Genomic DNA, 15,238 nt, shown 5'->3' with positions numbered 1-15,238 from the left:
AGTTGGTGATGCCATCCAACCATCTCATCCTCTGGACATCAGTCTGAGCAAGCTCCAGAAGAGGGTAAAGAACAGGGAAGCCTGGCATGCTGTAGTCCATGGGGTCACAAAGAGTCAGACACGACTGAGCAACTGAAGGATCAGCCCATGAGTGAGCCCTGGGACCCTCACCAGTGTGGGTGGTTCTGTAGGCAAGACTCGCAGCCAAGCAGAGCTGACTCATTAAACCCAACTCAAGGCTGCTGTCTGTGGCTTTGTTTTTCCAAATAAGAGGAACTGGAGGGCAGCCTGTGGTTCCAATCGTGCAGTTAGGAGTTGTACAATGGTTTTTGCTTGCTGGGATTATAGGAAGACTCAGATTCGGCAAGACTTCTGCCCATTTGCTCAGGATGACAGTGGTAGAAGTCCCACCCAGAGAAGTGCTTACCCTTTTTCTATGCCTGAACCTTGTTAAAGCTACCCTGTAGGCAAACGGTCTAACTTCCCTAGGAAGCCTCTCAAATCTTGGCAGTAGCTTTCACATAACCTAGAATTAGTTTCATGTAAGGCTTTAGCTGCCCAGCCCCAGTCACTTTTATATGCTTTCTTTTCACCTTGAGGTGCTGAGGTCAGTTCAGTCACTCAGTCGTGTCTGACTCTTTGGGACCCCATGGACTGCAGCACGCCAGGCTTCCCTGTCCATCACCCACTCCCAGAGCTTGCTCAAACTCCAGTTCATCGAGTTAGTGATGCCATCCAACCATCTCATCCTGTCGTCCCCTTCTCTTCCTGTCTTCAATCTTTCTCAGCATCAGCATCTTTTCCAAGGAGTCAGTTCTTTGCATCAGGTGGCCAAAGTATTAGAGTTATTGGGCTAATCCTAGAAGAGCTCAATTTGCCAAACCTGGGCAGCTACAGCTGTGCTGGCGATAAGGCCACCAGTTGCACACTCAGTTTATTGCCCTGGGCTGGCAGCCTCACAGTGGCAGGCCTCACAGTGACTTTATTCCTCCTCTACAATTTGGCAGTTTAGGGCTCTGCTGAGAATGATCCTCAGGTTCACTGGAGCAAGAGAGCTCGAATTTAGACTATCCCTCACCCTCGTTCACAATCTTGAAACTTTCACATTTCCAGCAGCCCTAGAAAAACACATTCCACCAAAATAAAAGGCATACCAAGTATGTCTTCTTCCCCTACTCCCCCCACTATTCTTAATCCATGCATGGTTAAGAATCTCTTGCAAAACGGATCTGATTTGTCTCAATAAACAAGGCCTCTGCCAAGGAATAAACTATTTATTTATCTGGTCTCAGCTCTGGAGTACTTATCTATGAGTGAACTAGGTATTCTGAGGAAACCCCAAGACTGGGGTTGGTGCATGTGACAGACCATACATGGCCCTGCTGGATGATCACTAACCTCAGTGCCAGGCACACAGCTGGAGCTCAATAAATATGTGAATGTGAAAGATCGAAAACAAGATCTGGTGGTTCAGTATGGAAATACGTTGAATCAATCCAGGAGATATTCAATCCATCTAGTATGAGACAGCTGAATCATCAAGTAATATTAAACTGCATTTAATTTAGACTGTTTCTATCCCAATTTCCAGTCTGTACCATAGGATAAAACCTTGGGATCCGACGAACTTTGACTTAAGCTTTCCTTAGTGTGTTCTGTGATATTTCCCTAACTTCCCTTAATAAAAAGGACAGTTCTGTGATTCCATAGATTTCATCTGCATTCGCACTGTGGATGGAATTGAACAGAGTATGAACAAACCAAGCGCCCAGTGCTCCTAGTATGTGCCAGTAAGAAAAGGAAATTAGCAAAATGCTGCTGGTGATAAGAACACAAGGGAAATCTGGCTGTGAAGTAAAAGGATTTTATTGGGCACAGCAGCTTAAATTTTTATCTAATAGAAGCATATCAATGTTTAAACAACTTTTTACATGAGGTGAAACTCCACTTAATCTAGCTGACACACATTACCAGCAAAGGTACATTTTAAAAGAACAAACAAACAAACAAAAAAAACAAAGTCAAGTTTTTTCTTTGAGTTGGTGACATCTTCTTAGGCTTTCACAGTCTGATACTTAAATCGTGGAAAAATTCCCAAACAGAAACTTCTGGGCTGGCAGGAAGACTGGCTGGCCCATAATTCCACACATGTGAGTTTACAGAGTTTAAGATGTCTTTATGTGCTTCAAGAAAAATATATACTCTAACTTGGCTTTTTACATTAAGCTGTTAACTGTGCTCCAGGAATCTGTGCTTCAGAAAATGTAAATTCCACTACACTAAAAATCCAAGTGGCCACAGATTTAGAAAGGTACCTACAGACGGCAGGAGCAGAAAGTGCCTTCCTGGTCAGAGTGGGTGAGAGCCCAAGGGCAGACTGTGCCCAAGGGCTGAAACAAAAGTGATCTGAGTGAGGATGGGGAGAGAGAAACTGATGACCTCAGAGTGGACAGGAAAAGAAGGGCAGGGACCCATCAACAACAAACCAGACAGCTTGTATTATGTGGAAAAGGCAGGCTGTGACAGGGAGAGCAGGGTGTATTTTATTATGAAACACGTCAAACATACAGAGAGAAGTCCAAAAAATAAAACTTGTGTGTCCAACAACTCAAATGACACAGTATTAACCTGGAGCCATATTTTCTTCAGCATCTTTAAGTACTAAAAAGCTCTATGCAGACTAGACAGTATCCCTTATGCATCCCTTCCTGATGCTCCCATGTACTTTCATGCAATACTTACTGAGAGGATGCATTTAGAGGGGGAAAAAAAACACCTACCCAACCTAGACAGAAGAATGGTAAGCAAACAAAAATGCAGACATAAAAGGTCATTAAAGAAAAAGTTTCCAATAAACAAAAACACAAGATGCGGTACTTTCTCTCCTAAATCTAGCCTTCTCTGTTTCCAGTCTCATAAGAGTTGATCTTCAAGAGAGGCTGTTTCTGCAAGACAAAAATCAATTCTCAGTATGCCTCATATAAAAACCCAGTCACTGTGGTTCTTAATTTCTATCTCAAGTACAAAAAAACCAAATACTCACTTTTAATCTGAAATTCCACATTTCTTTAAGTCAGATCTGCCAGTTAAAAAAATTCACCACCGCAATAACAGGGCTTTATGTTAAGTATAGCTGTTTGTACTCCCCTTCACAGATATGCTCCCCTCCAAATATAAAAAATATTTTATACTAACCTGTATGCTGAAATACTTACCTCTTTGATGAAGAGATTACAGTTTTATGTTCTCATAACCACACCATTCCTAGTTCAGCAATTTTACAATTATATATATGACATATGAATGCATGCTCAGTCGTGTTTGCCTCTTTGTGACCCCGTGGGCTATAGCACGCCAGGCTCCTCTGTCCATGGGATTTTCCAAGCTAGAATACTGGTGAGTTGCCAGTCTCCTTCAGGAGAGTCTTCTCAACTCAGGACCAGAGTTTTATGTTCTTGTAAGTATATCACTGTTAAGTTCAGCAATTTTACAATTAAGCTACTAACAAATTTTTGCAATCAGGAATTCATGATCTGAGCCACAGTCAGCTCCTTGTTTTTGCTGACTGTATACAGCTTCTCCATCTTCGGCTACAAAGAATATAATCAATTCTTCTAAGCCCACAGTAGTAGATATCTGGATTAAATTCACCCATTCCACTCCATTTTAGTTCACTGATTCCTAAAATGTTGATGTTCACTCTTGCCATCTCCTGTTTGACCACTTCCAATTTACCTTATTTCATGGGCCTAACATTCCAGGTTCCTATGCAATATTGTTCTTTACAGCATCAGACTTTACTTTCATCACCAGTCACATCCATAACTGGGTGTTCTTTTCATTTTGGCTCCATCTCTTCATTCTTTCTGGAGTTATTTCTCCACTCTTCTCCAGTATGATATTGGGCACCTACCAACCTGGGGAGTGCATCTTTCAATGTCATATCTCTTTGCCTTTTCATACTGTTCAGGGGATTCACAAGGTAAGAATATTGAAGTGGTTTGCCATTCCCTTCTCCCTTTTCCTTACTGCAAAATTCAGAGTTAAATTGAAGAAAGTAGGGAAACCACTAGACAGACCATTCAGGTATGACCTAAATCAAATCCCTTACGATTATACAGTGGAAGTGACAAATAAGTTCAAGGGATTAGATCTGATAGACAGAGTGCCTGAAGAACTATGGATGGAGGTTCATGACACTGTATAGAAAGCAGTGATCAAGACCATCCCCAAGAAAAAGAAATGCAAAAAGGCAAAATGGTTGTCTGAGAAGGCCTTACAAATAGCTGAGAAAAGAAGAGAAGCTAAAGGCAAAGGAGAAAAGGATAGATAAACCCATCTGAATGCAGAGTTCCAAAGAATAGCAAGGAGAGATAAAAAAGCCTTCTTCAGTGATCAATGTAAAGAAATAGAGGAAAACAATAGAATGAGAAAGACCAGAGATCTCTTCAAGAAAATTAATATACCAAGGGAACATTTCATGCAAAGATGGGCACAATAAAGGACAGAAATGGTATGGACCTAACAGAAGCAGAAGATATTAAGAGGTGGCAAGAATACACAGAAGAATATACAGAAAAGATCATGACCAAGATAACCACAATGATGTGATCACTCACCTAGAGCCAGACATCCTGGAATGTGAAGTCAAGTGATGCTTAGGAAGCATCACTAAGAACAAAGCTAGTGGAGGTGATGGAATTCCAGATGAGCTATTGCAAATCCTAAAAGATGATGCTGTGAAAGTGCTGCATTCAATATGCCAGCAAATTTGGAAAACTCAGCAGTGGCCACAGGACTGGAAAAGGTCAGTTTTCATTCCAATCCCAAAGAAAGGCAATCCCAAAGACTGCTCAAACTACCACACAATTGCACTCATTTCACATGCTAGCAAAGTAATGCTCAAAATTCTCCAAGCGAGGCAGGCTTCAGCAGTACATGAACTGTGAAGTTCCAGATGCTCAAGCTGGATTTAGAAAAAGCAGAGGAACCAGAGATCAAATTGCCAACACCTGCTGGATAATCAAAAAAAACAAGGGATTTCAAGTAAAACATCTAATTCTGCTTTATTGACTACACTAAAGCCTTTGACTGTGTGGATCACAACAAACCATGGAAAATTCTTCAAGAGGTGGGAATACCAGACAACTTTACCTGTCTCCTGAGAAACCTGTATGCAGGGCAAGAAGCAACAGTTAGAACCGGACATGAAACAATGGACTGGTTCCAAATCAGGAAAGGAATACATCAAGGCTGTATAATGTCACCCTATTAACTTATATGCAGATTACATCATGGAAAATGCTGGGCTGGATGAAACACAAGCTGGAATTAAGACTGCAGGGAGAAATATCAATAACCTCAAATATGTGGTGATCCTTGTGGCAGAAAGCAAAGAGGAACTAAAGAGCCTCTTGATGAAAGTGAAAGAGCAGAGTGAAAAGGCTGGCTTAAAACTCAGCATTCATGAAATGAAGATCATGGCATCTGGTCCCATCACTTCCTGGCAAATAAATGATGAAACAATGGAAATAGTGACAGATTTTATTTTGGGGGGGGGGCTCCAAAATCACTGCAGATGGTGACTGCAGCTCTGAAATTAAAAGATGTTTACTCCTTGGAAGAAAAGCTATGACCAACCTAGACAGCATATTAAAAAGCAGAGATTACTTTGCCAACAAAGGTCCATCTAGTCAAAGCTATGGTTTTTCCAGTAGTCATGTATGGATGTGAGAGCTGGACCATAAAGAAAGCTGAGCACCAAAGAACTGATGCTTTTGAACTGTGGTGTTGGAGAAGACTCTTGAAGAGTCCCTTGGACTGCAAGGAGATCCAACCAGTCCATCCTAAAGGAAATCAGTCCTGAATATTCATGGAAGAACTGAGGCTGAAGCTGAATCTCCAATACTTTGGCCACCTGATGAATAGAATGGACTCCTTGGAAAAGACCCAGATGCTGAGAAAGACTAAAGGCTAAAGGAGAAAGGGATGACAGAGGATGAGATGGTTGGATGGCATCACTAGCTCAATGGACATGAATTTGAGCAAGCTGTGGGAGGTGATGATGGACAGGGGAGCCTGGGGTGCTGCAGTCCATGGGGTCTCAAAGAGTCAGACACGACTGAGTGACTGAACTGAACTACTAACAAATTAAACATTTCTCCAGAAATGAGGAAACAATGAAACTAAGCACATTTTCTCCATCTCTAGGAAAAATTAATTTAAAGAATCATTCAACTACACTTTCACGACAATGAAGGATGCTTAAGGAGCCATGTATGGTGATTTTCCTCATCCCATAACCTTGTAGTTTCGTGCCCTTCAGAGCTGATCTAATCTAAATGACACGGCAGCACAGCTACAGGTGAGCAGCAAAGGGCAGCATGGAGAACTCGGCTGCGAGTCCGAGGACCTCCTTTCCTGTCTGTGTGTGTGGTTTTGGGGCAACCATTTAACCTCCTGGAGCTTTCACTTCCTCATCTATAAAATGAGGCTTACTTTCTTTTAATCTTCCAGATATTGTGAAAATTAAATGTGTGATCAGATGTAAAAGTGATTTTTAACTAATGCAATACTCAAATTCAGGGCATGGCACAGTATGTGAAGGTAGTCAAAAATGTGTATTTACTCCTACAGGAAAGGAGAAACCAGTTCAACCACTATGCTTTAAATGAAGTGATGTGTTGTTGTTGTTTTTTAACATAATGTCTTCAATATATTTAGAAACAGAAAACACTGGTTTCATCTGAAATTGTATATGCAACACTCAATACTCCTATGGGGAAAAAAAGAACTTATTTCACAGATAAAAAGATAAAAGCACATACAAGTTAATCAACTTGATTAAAAATATGATGACTTGGCGCTAGGACTAAATGCCAGAAGTTCATGTCATTGCACGTTCCCCAATCTATGAAATTTAAAGTATCATCAAATTTCAGATTTTAAACTCAAGTACACAAAACAGCAATCCTGGGTGTTCATTGGAAGGACTGATGCTGAAGTTGAAACTCCAGTACTTTGGCCACCTCATGCGAAGAGTTGACTCATTGGAAAAGACCCTGGTGCTGGGAGGGATTGGGGGCAGGAGGAGAAGGGGACAACAGAGGATGAGATGGCTGGATGGCATCACCGACTCGATGGACATGAGTTTGAGTAAACTCCGGGAGCTGGTGATGGACAGGGAGGCCTGGTGTGCTGCGATTCACGGGGTCAAAAAGAGTCGGACACGACTGAGCGACTAAACTGAACTGAACACAAAACAGCTGTCAGTATAAAAACAACGTATTAGAAAGGATTCAAAGTTGGAATTGCAAGTTAGCATTTATTTTAAGAGCAACCCAAAACTTCTGAAGTAAATAAATCATCTCAAAATAAATCATGAGAATCAAAACTGATGATCCTGCATGAATGATAGTTAGCTTAGAACTTAGTCATGCTTTCTCAGAAACAGAAACAAAACAACTGTGCGTTAACAAATGGAGAATACATGCAATCCCAGCAGGTACCTCCTGAAGACCTGCTGCACTCACAGAGCCCCAGGGAGCAGGAGGACCTCGGGAGCTACTTGCAATGGTCACTCGAGCCCGCCAGAGTACAGGAATTAAGTCTAAGTTCTTTTGCTTTCAGCTGAAATTCTATCAATTCAAAGTGGCAAGAAGGACAACTTCATTTTGACCAGAAGTCCTAATTGGTTACTGATCACAAAACACTTTCCAAGGGTTATCTTAGATCACAGGATCCCAGGCAAAAAAAAATAAGAAGCCACAGCAAGGGAACCACTATTTAAAACCCACTATGGGTTTACCTATGACTGATGGCCAATTCATGTTGATATATGGCACAAACCAACACAAGGTTGTAAAGCAATCATCCTTCAATTAAAAAGAAAAAATAAATGAAACCCACTGATAGCATCTTTAACCACGAGAGTCACCGGAGCTAAAGAAGGAAGAATATGCTTTGTTCTGAAATGAAATCTATCAGTGCAGCCCATTTTCTTGACTCCTCAGAACTTCTTCACAAAAAGTATTAGCCATCTTCATAGAAGTGTGTACAAGAAAGTGTTAATTTCACTCTAGACACAAAGAATTTCAGGCTAAGCTTGACCTCATGACAATTTTTACATGTCCCTGCACATACCATCACGAGCTTTCTCTATGTCAAGCAACAGTAAGGACAGGATGGCCCTCGACTCAGTTCCACAAGCAGTGTCAAAGGGAGGCTACCAAACAAAACCTAGGAAGATGGCAGAATCATTATAGCCAGCCCTCTGATCATCAGACCACAGAGTAAAGCACAGCCTCCAAACACATGCTCTGCCCTGACAAAACGACTGGAGATGTCCTGTTGGGGGTTGCGTAAGAGAAAAAAACATCAAATTTAACTTACTTTTTAACAATTTTTTCATTTCAATAAATTTATTTTGATTGGTTGGATTGTTTAAAAGGAAGAGAAGAATTTGCTCATGCTTTTCAACCTGAGGGTGAGAAAGAAAATAGTGTTATTTCATTCCTTAAAATGTTGGGAGTATAATTTCACTTTAGGGAAATTTACCCACTTGTTTCTGTAGCTTCGCGCAGCAGCAGTTCATCCTGTTTGCCGTTTCTAAAAGCAAATGTAAAAAGTTGTTAGACCTCTTAGCTATAAATAACAGGAAAAAAAACAAACCTGGAGTTTGAACATACACAAGCCTGCCCCGCAGGGCAGATCCTTTCCAACCACAAAGGACTAGATGGATTAAACTTTTCATCAGCGCTTTAATGCTGCCTACTACTGTGTCCTGTGTTCTACCAGATGCGCGCCCTCACCCGTCCAGGGTTTTGGGCCTTGCCTATCCTGCACAGTGTCTCTCTTTTTGGTGGAGATCAGGACTGACTAATCATCTTATGAAATGACTAGTAAGACCCAGTCGCAAGTATATGACTTCTTCTCACTTTGATCAGGATCAAAAGGAAGTAGGAAGTAACTGAATGCTTGACTTTTTTAAACCTTGGAGCATTAATGCTATGGACAAGGTTTCCGAGCCTGATACAAGGAAAGTCTGGACTGGGAGGTCGGCTTCCTTCCAGGCTCCTCTGACGTAGCAACATGAGTCAGTACCCCACTGCTGGATTCATAGAAGAGGACGACAAAGGGAACAAACATAGCCATGAGAATAAAGGAAGATCAGACCTACTAAACTGATTACATCTGTTTCTGGTTACACTTACACCTGTTATTAATTAAACTTGAAAAAACAATACCTTTATTTAGAGCACTTGGGTTTTTAGATGTGATGTTTTTTGCCAGACCATACATCACCAGCTTGTCAGCTATATTGATAGTACCATTCTCGGAACACTTCTCAACTGACACCGTGTGAACATTCTTGATAACTCCTTTTACACAAATCATTACATTCTGATTCAACATGAAATTCTTCAGTAGCTCTATCATTAGGTGAGAACATCTTCCATTCAATTCCATTAGCCCTGGAAAAAAAACTGAGTATTAATCAACAAGTTCCTAAAAGATAATATTTAACTTAATTGTCTAAGGATAATAAAAGGCTCACTGATTTTAGCTAGCTTTAGTTACATACGCTGTAATGTAAAAAGCTGCTGCATTCGAAAAAATCAAACCTGACAAATATTCCTCAATCTTTATTATGTGTCAAGCACTAGTGAAGTGAAAATCACTCAATCGTTTCCTACTCTGCGACCACCATGGACAATATAGTCCATGGAAATTCTCCAGGCCAGAGTACTGGAGTGGGTAGCCTTTCCCTTCTCCAGGGGATCTTCCCAACTCAGGGGTCGAACCCAGATCTCCCACATCGCAGGCGTATTCTTTACCAGCCGAGCCACAAGAAGAGCCCAAGAATACTAGAACGGGTAGCCTATCCTTTCTCCAGGGGATCTTCCTGGCCCAGGGATCAAACCAGGGTCTCCTGCATTGCAGACAAATTCTATACCAGCTGAGCCAACAAGGAAGCCCTGTCAAACACTTAATTTAGGTCTACAAGTCAGAACACTGACAAATGTCTGCCTACGTGGACTTCTGTTCTAATGGGAGACGCAAACAATGATAAAGAGAATTTTCTAACTTTCTGAGTCAAAACCAAAGTAGACGGTGAGGCAGTCTGTTATTATCTGGTGGAACCTCTAGGTAAAGAAATTAGGAGTAAGAATAAAAAGCTACTTCAGCATTTTGGTTCCTTTTGTTCAAATTCCAACTGAAGGGTTGAATAAATATGCAGATACAGATAAGAGTACACATAGTAAGATAGACCAATAGTAAGGTAAGATGTCATGAGAACATCTCTAGTCTGCAGCAAGGCATAAGGCCCCCACAGGAGAGGTCAGAGGAGCCAGCCCAGCTGGTCCTGGCTCTGCCACGTACTAGGTGTGCAACCTGAGACCAGCCAGAATCTCTGAGCCTTGACTCTCTGACACTCATCTGTAAAACCAAAGATGGAATGACTGAATATAATTTTTGTGAGAATGAAAGAAAGAGTAAAAGACATGAGTTTTTTTTTGTTTTTTTTTTTTTTTTTTGCTAAACTCTGCTTGATATTTAGAAATCTGGGCAGTTACTTAAAATACCCATTTGTTTCAGACTTAATGTTATAGAAGAAAGAAAAAAATCCCACAGACACCAGTACTGGAAAGTGACTTAATGGCCTACCATCAAGGGAACATCTGATAACTTGGAAAGGAAGCTCCAGGTGGCTGGCAGAGATGGGTTGCACTCTGCAGAGAGGCAGAGTTTCAATGTTTCCATAGTCCGCATAGAGCACTTTCACATTGGCATCTGATGTCCCCAGCACAATGGCACGGTACCAGCAATCATCACCTAAAAATGGAATGGAGTCTCAGGTGAGAAGTTACATTCAATGAGGCCCTCCTCCCCTAAGACGGTTATTCACAGTTACACTGATGTCACTTGGAAATTCACACCAAGATTTCTGATTTCATGCCAAGGATTCTAGATTAAACACAAGCATCACCTCTACTTCTTGCAGATTCTACTGAAAAGACAGTTACAGGATTGAACAGAAAAAAGGCTAAAACCACAAGGATGGAGAACAAGAGAGATGACAATGTAATGTTGGGAAGCTGGAAAGCAGATACATGAATGGAAATAACTTAGCAGAGCTCAACTGAAGCTGCTGTAAGGAAGCCAAGAAGCATCCCAGTTTGCATTTCAAATCCCCAAGTAATCAAGGCTCAATAATTGGTGCTACTCATTCAAAAGTAGGAGTAAAGATGAAACTGAGATGGTGACTGAATGTGGAAGCAGAGTTCCTTCCCCAAGACATGTGAATAAACTTTAGTTTATAAACACATTTACACATAATAACTATTTTTTAAAGGTGTTGAAGCTTTATGATTAGCTTTGTGTTTACATGTTTTTACCCTTTCTAGGTAATGTCTCCTACCCAAGGGCAGAAGACTAGTTTCTTCTCCAGAGGGGACGGACCAGAGAGACTATGGACTGGGGAACATGAGGCAGAGCAGAGATCCCTGTCAGGCCAGTCCGCACTTCAGGCAGGAGACGACCATCTCAAGCAAAAGCACTTGAAGACACCAGCATGAGGACTTCCCAGTGAAACAGCAGAGCCAGGTCACCCCACAGACAAGCTCTGCCCCCACTCAAAGGAACTTCCAATTAGCTTCTTAGTGCCTCGCCTTATAAAGACAAACAGCAAAGGATGACCAAACAGAAGAAGAAAGAGAAGACCAGACCAAACAAACGGGATATCAAGGAAACAGAGGCCAAGGGCAGAGGAAACCATGAAAATTAAGAGACTATGACCATCCTCAGAGAAATGACCTTCCATCCTTAAAACAAGCACAAGGAAGTGTTAAAACCACACACCTGAGAAACATAAAAACTACTGAAACAAAAAAATGTGGTATTAAAAATGAGATAAGAAAGGCCGGAAGAGAAAACCGAGGAAACCTCTTGAACAGAATAAAAAAGATGAAACAGCAGAGGAAATTCAGCAGAAGAGTTTAAGCCTAACATTAGAATACTTGAAAGTTCATAAAAGAGCAGAAAATCAAAGAAAGGAATACAAAAAATTCAGGAAAAAATTTCAAAACTAAAGCCCATAAATTTCAAGACTAAAGGGCCCACCCGCTGAGTGCTCACTCAGTACAACAGTGAAAAGAAAAACAGTGCTGGTGAAGTCCCTGGTTAGGACTCTACACTTCCACTGACGGGGCCCGGGTTCAATCCCTGGTTGGCGAACTAAGCTTCCACCAGCTGTGTGGAGCAGCCAAAAAAAGAAAGAAAGCAAACCAATGCTAAGTCACATCATAAAATTCACAACTCGGGATGAAGAGATTACCACAAGTTCCAGAAAGAAGGAAAAAAAATATGTACAAAGTTTGGAGAAGCTCAACACCATCCACCTCTCCACCAGCAATGCCTGCAGCTAAAAGGCAACATAAAAGCAATGCCTTCAAAAGTTTAAGGCGAAGATGATTTCCAACCTGGAATTCTATCTATAGGTAAGCTATCAAGTTGAGGGTAGGATACTTTTTCAAACATGAAGGGTAACAGAAAACTTAATTTTATATGTATCTTTTCTCAGCTTCCAGAGGATGAGATATACCCAAATATTAAGTCAAAAGTAAGGGATCCAGAAAGCAAGTTGAGATGAGGGAGGGAGATAATCTGGCATCAAAGAGGGGGTGGGAGAGAAATCCAAGCAACAGAGGGTTGGCGTGATGGTGACACGAAACTTCCAGGAGGACAGCTCAGGTCCCAAAGACAGACAGTCTAGAGAGGAGCTGGTAAAAAGGCCAGGGCTGCCTACGATTATGACAAAAGTGGATAAAGTACTCTTAGAGAGAATTTATACCAGTGCAGAGGACTGGAGATCATTACTGAAAGTATACAGAACACAAGTAACCAAAAAAGGCTGCAGAAATATTTATAGTGACTACATGGCTAGGCTGTGAATTGCTTTTATGCAACCCTAGTAATGTAACACAGAATACTTATCTAACCAAAAATTATGACACATTTCTGCCAGGAAAAAAAGAGAGGGAAACTGTAGATCCAGGTGTCATATAAAATAAATAGAAAATTAAATACTTTTTAAAACTTTAAGTCTAATGTTTTAAATGCACACTGTTCCGCATAACAAAAAGAATCTTACTTGTGTATCTGGCACAACACGCATCTCCAATTTTCGGTGTATAGGGCGATCGGCTTTTCTGAACACTGCAATATTCTGACAATTTGGCCGTCAATACACTCAGTTTTTCCTGATCTTCTAAAATATATATTAAAAAAAAAAACCACCTTGTTAGAACTGATTCAAATGAATTCTTTTTAATGGCTGAGTAATATTCCATTGTGTATATGTACCACAGCTTTCTTATCCATTTGTCTGCTGATGGGCACCTAGGTTGCTTCCACGTCCTGGCTATTATAAACAGTGCTGCAATGAACATTGGGGTACACGTGTCTCTTTCAGATCTGGTTTCCTTGGTGTGTATGCCCAGGACTGGGATTGCTGGGTCATATGGCAGTTCTAATGAGGTGGATGAAACTGGAGCCCATTATACAGAGTGAAGTAAGCCAGAAAGATAAACACCAATACAGTATACTAATGCATATATATGGAATTTAGAAAGATGGGAACGATAACCCTGTATGAGAGACAGAAAAAGAGACACAGATGTACAGAACAGACTTTTGGACTCTATGGGAGAAGGCAAGGGTGGGATGATCTGAGAGAATAGTATTAAAACATGTATATTATCAAGTGTGAAACAGATCGCCAGTCCAGGTTGGATGCATGAGACAAGTGCTCGGGGCTGGTGCACTGGGATGATCCAGAGGGATGGGATGGGGAGGGAGGTGGGAGGGGGGTTCAGGATGGGGAACACATGTAAATCCATGGCTAATTCATGTCAATGTATGGCAAAAACCACTACAATACTGTAAAGTAATTAGCCTCCAACTAATAAAAAATAAAGGGAAAAAAAAGTTCTGTGAAGAAACTTTCAGTGCCAATATTTATAAAAGTATATAAAAAGGAAAATTAAATCTAAACTCCAAAGACCCTGTATATTTTTAAATATACACTTCTGTTTTAAAAAATAGATAAAACCACTAGGGGGTACACTGTGGGGAAGGGATGCAATATTGGGAAGGGGCAAGAAGGAAGCCACCAGTGGGCTAATGTGTTGATCAGGGTGGCTAGTCCAGGGTGCTTGTTCTACAAAAACTTACGATGTTAGGCTACAGCTTTACAATTGTTCCGTATACTTGTCAGTGTGTTATAGGTAATAAAATGAAACAAAGTACTTCCAATTCATCACACCGTATGTAGCTGCCAGGATGGAATAACCCTGAGTCCATGCCTCCCTACTATACAGTTTAAAGATGATTGTTCCTAATATGGAGAATAAATTTAAGAGCAGTATTGGTATCACCACAATTCTTGGGTTGATCACTTTAAAAAAAAGGTTCATTTTTAAGTATCTGCAAATTATTCCGAATAGCCAAGTTGTACTAAACTCAGCTTCTGAACTATAAGAATAAACTCAAATACACTGATGAGATGACTGAATTGTAATCTTTCATGAAACAAAAAAGGAAAATTAAAGTCAGCATTTACATGCTACTCTTCTTCACAATTAGAAGCACTGTAAAACAGTTCTTTAAGTTCCTAAGACTCAGTAACACTGTGATCAAAGAGTGATTTCAAAGTACTCTTTCAACACATCTAAAACAGAATTCGTTTCAAATTCTCTTAATGCTCGTAGAAGGTTAGGTTAGCAAGTATAATTCCATACAGACAGTACCTACTTTTAAACAATAAATTATACAGTAATCAAGGACACTGCCTCGTTATAAAAAGCTGCAGATGATCAAGACCAGGCAGAGTAGAGACTGAATGCAGGGCATGTTCACATCTGTTTTTAAAATCAGATTTTCCTTACATATTACTATGATCAATTAAAACACTGAGTGGAAAGGAAACAATCATTTCTCCCCATTGCTTCCTAAGGAGTTCAGGTAAGTTCATTCTACAGTTAAAAGATTAGCATAAATATGTCTCAAACTTTTATTTCTTACCTGCCATTTCATTTGGTAGAGCATAAAACAAGTTTGGATTTGCGATTTCTAAAATGCATGCTTGTACAGTTTTATTAACTGGCAACTCTATTGTACTCCACTGATTAGCTGAAGAGATGGCTGAAAATACATGAAATACAGTCCTCTCATGAAA

The 15,238-nt window shown here is 40.6% G+C and overlaps 1 protein-coding gene across 1 annotated transcript in view; it reads right to left on the bottom strand.

Moving 5' to 3' along the window:
• Positions 1 to 1,848: 1,848 nt before the first annotated feature.
• The window catches only part of TDRD1 (tudor domain containing 1), a 52,604-nt gene continuing 39,214 nt past the window's right edge, over positions 1,849 to 15,238 (bottom strand). Inside the window, exons 20-26 of the mRNA XM_020882453.2 lie at positions 15,085 to 15,204; positions 13,154 to 13,270; positions 10,669 to 10,836; positions 9,246 to 9,473; positions 8,561 to 8,607; positions 8,392 to 8,479; positions 1,849 to 2,945 (exon numbers count right to left, since the gene is read on the bottom strand). Coding sequence (XP_020738112.2) covers positions 2,914 to 2,945; positions 8,392 to 8,479; positions 8,561 to 8,607; positions 9,246 to 9,473; positions 10,669 to 10,836; positions 13,154 to 13,270; positions 15,085 to 15,204 — 800 coding nt within the window. The 3' untranslated portion in view covers positions 1,849 to 2,913. The remainder of the gene's footprint in view (positions 2,946 to 8,391; positions 8,480 to 8,560; positions 8,608 to 9,245; positions 9,474 to 10,668; positions 10,837 to 13,153; positions 13,271 to 15,084; positions 15,205 to 15,238) is intronic.

Source organism: Odocoileus virginianus, chromosome 7, assembly GCF_023699985.2.
Source record: "Odocoileus virginianus isolate 20LAN1187 ecotype Illinois chromosome 7, Ovbor_1.2, whole genome shotgun sequence".
NCBI classification, from domain to species: domain Eukaryota; kingdom Metazoa; phylum Chordata; class Mammalia; order Artiodactyla; family Cervidae; genus Odocoileus; species Odocoileus virginianus.
The sequence above is the reverse complement of the archived record's forward strand: the minus strand, read 5'-3'. Positions and strand labels throughout refer to the sequence as shown.